General features: G+C 47.7%; 1 protein-coding gene across 1 annotated transcript in view; it reads left to right on the top strand.

Annotated features, from left to right (window-relative positions):
- Positions 1-7,785: 7,785 nt before the first annotated feature.
- DSG4 (desmoglein 4) overlaps positions 7,786-8,851 on the top strand; it is a 109,979-nt gene continuing 108,913 nt past the window's right edge. Inside the window, exon 1 of the mRNA XM_085605710.1 lies at positions 7,786-8,126. Coding sequence (XP_085461836.1) covers positions 8,079-8,126 — 48 coding nt within the window. The 5' untranslated portion in view covers positions 7,786-8,078. The remainder of the gene's footprint in view (positions 8,127-8,851) is intronic.

Raw genomic sequence — 8,851 nt, 5'->3', positions numbered from 1 at the left:
GAGGACACCGGTGATACTGGCCCCGGTGTCCCGCAGGGCCTCTACCTGGTGGCCATTGATCTTGACGAGCTGCCCATATTTCTGTGTGTTAGACGGTAGGAGGCTACCAGGGATCATTTCCCTATCTCCCAGGGATACTAGGGCCATCGCGGCTGGTTCCCACTCCTCGGCTTCCTCAACCTCCTCCCCCAGGGCTACGTTGGCTATCTGTCTCGCAGGGGTGACTTGGGTGGCCATGGGGCACTCTGGGTCATTGGCGTAGTGCCCGGGTTTCTGGCAGCGGAAACATGTGACGGTCACCCGGTGTCCCCGTCTCCCAGGGGGCCCTGTTACTGGTGGGGGGGGCGCCGGGAAAGGTGGAGGTGGTGTCTTCGGGGGGCTAGGCTGGGACTCCCTCGGCCCTCCCTGGTTCCCTCCCCCTCTCTGGCGGGGTGGTCCCTGACTGGTTCGGGGGTACTCTCCTACCATGCCCCGGGAGACCCGGGTGTTGGTCCAGCGGTCGGCCTCCACGGCCAGCTTCCGGGGATCTGTGAGCTTGCTATCCAGCAGATGTTGACGTAGCTCTACGAAGCAGTTCGCAGCCAGATGTTCCCATAACATGAGGTCAGTGAGTTCGGCAAGGGTGGTGACTTTGCTGCCCTTGACCCACCCATCGAAGGCCCGACTAAAAAAGTTTACATACTCCACCCAGGTGGTGCCCGGGATCTTCCTGCAGTCCCGGAACCGTTGGCGGTACATTTCTGGGGTGAGGCCGTATCTTGTGAGGAGAGCCTCTTTCATGTGGCTGTAGGAGGTCTGCAGGGAGAGGGGTAGGTCGAGCAGGGTGTCCCTTCCTTCGCTCAGAAACCGTCCCCACAACCCTGCCCCCCAGTCCTTCTGTGGAATCCGATGGGAGGTCATGGCGACCTCGTAGGCCCGAAACCATTGCTGAATGTCATCGTTTTTATAATATTCTTTGACCACATCCTTGGGGATGTGGACCTTCTGTTCCGCTGGGGGGGCCGTCTCTCGGTTCCCCGAGGGCCTCCCGTCCTCATTTCGGGCCTTGAGCTCGAGTTCCTTTAAGCTCCGTTCGTGCTCCAGTTGGAGCTTTCTTCCTTCGTGCTCCCATTGGAGCTTCTTTTCTTCCAGTTCGCCTTGTACACGCATTTGCTCTACTGCTAGCTTCTTCTCCGCTAACTTCAATTCGCCCTCGATTTTGAGTTTGGCTAACTCGAGTTCATGACTGCGGCTTCTCTCTCTGTCCGCGAGCTCTTCCGGGGATAGGCCCCCGTCTGGTACGATGCCTCGCACCTGATTGCTACTGCTTTCACTTTGGGGGGGTTCGGCTTCGTCGGGGCGCTCCCCCGTGCCTTCCGGGCGGGAGGCCCCGGTCTCCACCCAAGTTTTCAGTGCTTTCTGCAAGTCTTCCTTAGTGTTGAGGCCAGTGGTAGCGATTTTAAGTTCTTTGCAAAATTGTTTTAGCTCTTTGTGTGTGTATTCTTCCAGATGCTCTACCTGGAACACTCTGTTGGCGTTGGTTTCTGCGGAGCTCGTGGCGCTTCCTTCTGCCATCTTTGTTGGTCGTGCGTCCGTCGTTTACTGTACGATCTCTAGGTGATGGGCCCGAATCCCGTCGCTTGCCACCAATGTTAGACGGCGACCTCAGAGGAGCCCGGAAAGGGGTCCTGACTACCCTGAGACCCACCCTCAAAGTATCGTAGCCGGGCACTGGCGGGAGATTCCCCAGGGGGAGGACTCTCGCAACTAGGATCGTACTTCTGGCACCACACGACACAGAGGGACCACACTGGGTATTCTCAGAACAAGTTTTATCAAACAGGTATCACTGCAAATATGTACAAGGTGAGCACGGGCTCAAGAGTCTCGGAAAGGTAGGGGGTAGCGGGACTGTCTCTGGTAACGGTTCAAAGGAGGGACGTACCCGGCGCACAGCTCACAATCCTCGAGCTGGGGGGTAGGCTGGTTGTCGTGGGGTCCGGCGGGACCGGTGGAGTCTGTGGAAGCCGCGAGTCACTCAGCGGGCTCAGGTACAAGTTCGGAGGTCTTACGATCTTCAGGGAGCCGCGAGTCACTCAGCAGGGCTCAGGTACAAGTTCGGAGGTCTTACGATCTTCAGGGAGCCGCGAGTCACTCAGCAGGGCTCAGGTACAAGTTCGGAGGTCTTACGATCTTCAGGGAGCCGCGAGTCGCTCAGCAGGGCTCAGGTACAAGTTCGGAGGTCTTACGATCTTCAGGGAGCCGCGAGTCACTCAGCAGGGCTTAGGTACAAGTTCGGAGGTCTTACGATCTTCAGGGAGCCGCGAGTCACTCAGCAGGGCTCTCGTTGTTCCAGCGTCGAATCTGCCGGACAGCCCCAGAGCACCCCTTGTTATAGTTCGACCCCTCTTTGATGTCCGGAGTCTGTGCAGGCAGGGGTCTTGTCACCTGGGGGTCGCTTGTCGGGATTTCCTGCTATAGTCTTTTGATTCTTTCAGGGCCGGGTCGGGAGGAGTCCCAGACACCCAGCAGGCGTGGAGCCAGCCCTCAGGGAGGCTGGAGGGCCGATCGAAACCCATCGTCCCGGGGGAGTTCAGAGGTGCGATAGAAACTGCTCCTCCCTCTCTCATCCCCTGGAAGCGGGATGTCCTCCAGCCGGAGTGGCGCCTCTATGCCCGGGTCGCGCTGGGGCCGGGCGGCCATCTTGGTGCATGAAGTGGGCACGCGGGCCCGGGGTGGCCGAAAGGGGAGAGGCCAGGGACGGGGATGTCCGGGTCAGTGCGTGTGTCCTGGTGGGGAGGTTCGGCGGGGCCGGGGGCTTGGGCTGTATGTACCAGGTTTCGGTGGTGCGGGGGCACGGAGGGCCATTCTACGAGGCCGGGTCCAACAACAATGATAAATCTGTATAACATTTCTTTCTATTATTAAAAAATTATATTCTAATATAAAAACCACAATAAGTGGCAGAGATTAATTCTTCGACGCGCGTTTCAGCACTATAAGTGCCTTCGTCAGGAGTTGCCACCAATAAACCTAAAAATGATTAAAAAGGCATTTAGAACTCATTCTTGTAATTCTTCAAACAGTTTTTTCATCATAACAAACAACTATGCTACAGTCTGCTATTGACTAGTAAACATCCATATAGATGTTACAGTCAACAAAATTTACATTAAATTCACAAATAGAAGAAAAAGCATATGGAAAAGATAAAGGGAAATGAAGATATAGTAGAATAGACCAAATTCCCAATGTTTTATTTATATATATATATCGCTGAGCCACCTGTGTGTTGATAAAAAGATATATATTTTAAATGTTACATCTTTAGCCTACTTGTCAATGAAATGTGTGATATATTAATCTTTTTTAATGTAAAGGAACCCCAGGATATAGGAGGTCTCACTCTGAAAATTATGAATATAACATTAGATCAAATATGAGTTGCTATTTAAATCTTGCTTTGTCATCTTAGAAAGATTACTATGTTTTAATAAAAATAACCTACTGATGGCTGAAGATTGTGTTGTCGCCGATAGAGGTACCGAAGGAAGAAACTTCTCTTTCAGGTTTCTTTATTTAAATAAAATCTATAAGCAAAGGATGTAATGAACTTACACGATATGAAGACAAAATTAAATATCTATGTGGTCTCAGAGTATCTATACAGACCACAGACGATGAGAGATGAGAAAGGGTTCTGTAGTAAAAATAAAGAAACATCTATGTTTTTTCGTATTTAAGAGGTGGGAAAAGGGTGTCTATATGTATAGACAAAGATATCTATTTCTATTCCTGACTGAATCAGGTGTTAATCTAACTTATAATAAATTGTGAACGTCGTAAATAAAAATTGACGTAATGGTCATGTGGATTACCATTTTTATTATCGATATATACTAATTGTGAACATCTAAACATATAGTCATTTGTGTTTATTAAATCAAATCTATATGTGTCATATTACGACGATTCTTACCTAGATTTTAGCAGGCGAGTAATATATAAAACTAAGGTTGTCCACGAATCTTTGTGGAGGTGTGTCGATAGCCCTATTAACAGAGTATGAAAAATAACCTCAGCGTTCTATTTTACTTAAAAATAAGCGATTACTAAGCTTAATGGTTAAAGAGTGTTACTTGGGAGCTTACCTTCTAAAATGAGGTGAGCATGAATATAGCGACGTATAAACACAGCAAAATTGTGAGTCTAATACAAAAACAAAGAGGACAACTAAATAATGTGTTCATATTGGGACTAATAGCTTCCTTATATTGTAACTGAGCAGTACATACCTTTCAAATTTGAGCTTCTGGTATGAATAAATCTTGGGTCCGCGCTGGCTTGGATGTCGCTCAGTAGACCCGGAAGTACTATGTTAGCCTGTTTAAATGGGGAAATCTGATAGGCTTCGTAGGTCACATACTCTGCATAGAGCACACACATGACCTTACGTATACTTAAGCGCGTGCCGCTAAAATGTGTAGTCCATCTTTTTTCTTGATGCTCAAATTAACAACTAGACCTTCACGTATCCTACAGTGATACGAAAATAATGTGGGGTGCATACTGACGCACATTATTTCTATTTCTCTATAACTTATATAATTGATTAAAAAACAAATTTATTGGAACATGATATATAAAAAAACAATAGGTCAAAAACGACATTGCAGTAAAATAATGTTTCCATACTTTACTGCAAAGAGAAATATTTTCAGTAACTTTGCTTTCTCCTGGTAGCTACCTAAAGACCATTGTTCCTGTGTGTTTTTTTAGAAAAATGACAACTAAGTATATATTATTTTGGGAATACTTTCTATATGTATTGCAGGTAATGGCAGCAAACTATAACACAATGTGGTTTATTTGAACGAATGGTGTTCAAATAATCGCATTTTCCCAGGGTAAATCATTGTTCAAACCACATTTAAAAGTATTTAATGAGAAAATCCAATAGACTTCTCTCTTTTTACGGATTTGTAATCCACCTTTCTCATCTGATGTTTTAATTTTTTCTAGTATTCGCCAACGGATGTCATCTGGCTTGTGGTTGAACTCTGTGTAACGTTTAACTAAAGGGGCCATGATTTTAGCTGTTCTAATGGCTGACCGATGTTCTGTTAATCTGGTTTGAATTGCTCTAGATGTCTCGCCCACGTAGCCTAAATTGCACGGGCACAGAAGGAGATAAATAACATTCTGGGTTTTACAATTCCATAGTTCTTGTGCTTTTATGTTAAAGCCATTCAAAGCCATGCTTTCACCTTCTAATAAATTATTACATGATATACATGAGGAACATCTTATTGTTCCTTTAATGGGTGTGCTACCATCAATAGTTTTTTGTACAAAGGGAGGTGCTACTGTTTTGGAAACAAATCTGGAATGCACTATCATGTCTTTAATATTTTTGTTGCGGCGATGCGCAAATAGTGGCTTTGCGATCTTCTTTTTTTGATCAGGATTACTATTTAGGAGGTGCCAATTCGAATTTATGAACTGTTTGACTTTAGAGTTTAAGGTTGAGTGTTTCGTAATGCATACTAATTTTGGATCTGTATGAGTTTGGTTTGCAGTAAAAAGATGGTCTCTGTCAAAGAATCGTGCTCTTTTGTATGACTCCTTCACCAGACGGTGAGGGTAGCCTCTGGCAAGAAATTTCTATTTCATGGCGACTGCCTGAATATTCAATTCTGAAATATTAGTACAATTACCCCTTGCTCTCAAGAACTGAGAGAAAGGGATACTTTGCTTCTGACATCGTGGGTGGTTACTATTGAAATGTAGCAATGTGTTCCTGGCTGTTGATTTGACAAACAAGTCCACTTCCAATATACCGGAATTGTGTCTTATAAGGATGTCTAAAAATTCAACTTTTTCTGTGCTGATATTAGCTGTAAATTTTAAGTTAACATCTGTGAGATTCAACCATACTAAAAATTCACGTAGGTTCTTTTCCCCACCTTGATTCCTACACCGTGTGATCCTCGTTGGCTTATGTGACATTTCCTGTAGATTGATTTACATACTTGCATGATTGATTGTCTCTGTATAATGTGTGCGTGATGTAAAGTACTGTGGCACCCTACACTGAAATAGCGCTATACAACAAATAAAATGCATATGAGAGAGTGGCTACGGAGAGATGAGGGGCGCTGGTGGAGGGTGGCAGTGAGGGAATCAGAGTAGGAGGTCATGACGGGGAGGGGCTACGGAGAGATGAGGGGCGCTGGTGGAGGGTGGCAGTGAGGGAATCGGAGTAGGAGGTCATGACGGGGAGGGGCTACAGAGAGATGAGGGTCACTGGAGGAAGGTAGTAGTGAGGGAGTCTGAGGAGGAGGTCCTGAGGGGGAGGGCCTATGGAGAGATGAGGGGCACTGGAGGAGGGTGATAGTGAGGGAGTTTGGGAAGGAGGTAAATGGGGGGGCTACAGAGAGATGAGGGGTGCTGGTGGAGGGTGACAGTGAGAGAATCCGAGGTGGAGGTCAATAGAGGTGCTACGGAGAGATGAGGGGCGTTGGTGGAGGGTGACAGTGAGGGAATCCGAGGTGGAGGTCAATAGGGGTGCTACGGAGATATGAGGGGCGCTGGTAGAGGGTGGCAGTGAGGGAATCCGAGTAGGAGGTCATGACGGGGAGGGGCTACGGAGAGATGAGGGTCACTGGAGGAAGGTGGTAGTGAAGGAGTCTGAGGAGGAGGTCCTGAGGGGGAGGGCCTATGGAGAGATGAGGGGCACTGGAGGAGGGTGATAGTGAGGGAGTTCGGGAAGGAGGGAAATGGGGGTCTACAGAGAGATGAGGGGTGCTGGTGGAGGGTGACAGTGAGGGAATCCGAGGCGGAGGTCAATAGAGGTGCTACGGAGAGATGAGGGGCACTGGTGGAGGGTGACAGTGAGGGAATCCGAGGCGGAGGTCAATAGAGGTGCTACGGAGAGATGAGGGGCGCTGGTGGAGGGTGGCAGTGAGGGAATCCGAGGCGGAGGTCATGAGGGAGAGCCCGAACAGCGTCACTTGCCTGATACTCCCACCTCAGAAACCTCCTCTTCCCATCAAAGGGACATTACATGGATAAAAACACTTTTTGAGAGTGATAACATTTAGAAAGAGATTTGGAAAGAAAAGAATGTATTTTACTGGGCCCTCGTAAGACTAAGGAGAGATAAACGAGGGCCCTGAAGCAGTCCTGGCTCGACATTTTATGTGACAAATCAGGCCCACAGTGTCCCACCGGAATGCATGCATGGCACACCCAAATAAAATTTCCTGGAGCCGGGCCGGCTTCACAGTAAAGGAGACCCTTATGCCTGCATTTCTAGCTGTGGCAACTCAACCATTCAGGAATTGTTGTATTTAAAAATGAAAAGTATGGAAACTGTTTTGATCAAATTGGTGAAATATGGAAACGCAGTTACCCCCTGTTCCTCTGCCCTCTTTGACCTCTGCATCAGGCCAAACTGCCTTGCATATATTACGATTTGCCAGCGCGAGAAGGGCACGCACTCCTTTCGTAAATGGGTTGCCAGCCACCTCAGGTCCACTCATCAACCTGCCCTGTGGCTCCACCCACTCTCATTCGCGTGAACGTACACTTCCTTTCAACATTACTCCGTCGTGGTCTTCTCTGGCACGTTTTCCTTCTTCAGGTAAACAGAGGCTATGCAGGAGGAATGTAGTTCACCTCACGGCACTCAGGTGCCAGCATCAAAATGAATTCCCATGCATGAGTAACTCATAATTACCCTTGGTGCCATCCCAAATAGGCTTGCCACCAGCGCGCACGGCGTCTCGAGACGGCAGTTTCATTGCAATAAGAATTCTAGGCGTGTCCCCAAGCCTTAGCTCGGAGCTGTGATGATGGTGCCAGGCGTTTCGTGAGAGACCAGCCCAAGAGGCCTGGGTGGAGACGCTGAGTCCTGCGCGCAGCATCCTCACTGATGCATCACTCCAGGGGGCAACGCCCGTGAAACCCAGGTGTCAGTCAGAGCGCCCGCTGCGCCTCGCTTCTTCACCTCAGATGCCAAGCCGAGGGCCGAGGGAACAGTTAGAGGAGCTGCCAAACACCACAGACAGGCACGGCGCCCACAGACGGCAGACACCATGGACGTGTTCCCTTTCAGGATAGCTGCTGCTTGCTTCATTGTGTTGGTAAGTAGCATGGACGCATCTTTCTATTGCTTGTGCTTTGCTAACACGTTACTTTTTCGAACTGAAACGTTTATAGTTTGAAGTGTATTTGACTGAGCAGGCTTCCCATAGTAGCTCTGGGAACGTAGCCACAGCGAGGACGTGTTGTGAGGTAACAGGCAGGTGTAGGCGATTGACACGATATGTGAAGTGTTAGAAGTAACCAAAACAAGTTGTTTCAAGGGAACAGAGGCTAGAGGGGAAGAGAAGGCCAGGGTGCATGGGAGTGTGCGGATGATGGAGGTGGGACGTCACGAGGACGTTCACCGACAGTCAGGTGTGATTTCAGAGTAGCCTTGAAAGACGGCATAGGGTGGTAGACCACACGTTGATCGATCATTGACTGATGCCCGATTGAAAAGCTATATTTCTGTTTTAATATCATTTTATATGTTTACAGTAAAAGTTTTTGCCTTACCTAACTTAGTTATTGAAAGAAAAGTCGTGTCCCTAACCCCCAAGCAGACAGACAAGAATACCTACACCATGTCGTTTATTGATGGCACTTTTTCCACGTTTACTCTAAAGAGTTGCCAGTTGTTTACAAAGCAAATTTTCGTTCAGAAATTTGTTTTGGGCTAGAAATGTTCACCTCTTCAGTAATGTGATTTTGTAATTAATTATTTTATGACTCCACGTCAGAAACACATTTTGTCTCTGGCTAACAGGAAATTAAATCTTTCGAA

The sequence above is a fragment of the Triturus cristatus genome, chromosome 5_1 (genome assembly GCF_964204655.1).
Source record: "Triturus cristatus chromosome 5_1, aTriCri1.1, whole genome shotgun sequence".
NCBI lineage: Eukaryota > Metazoa > Chordata > Amphibia > Caudata > Salamandridae > Triturus > Triturus cristatus.
This window is presented reverse-complemented; position numbering and strand designations above follow the sequence as displayed.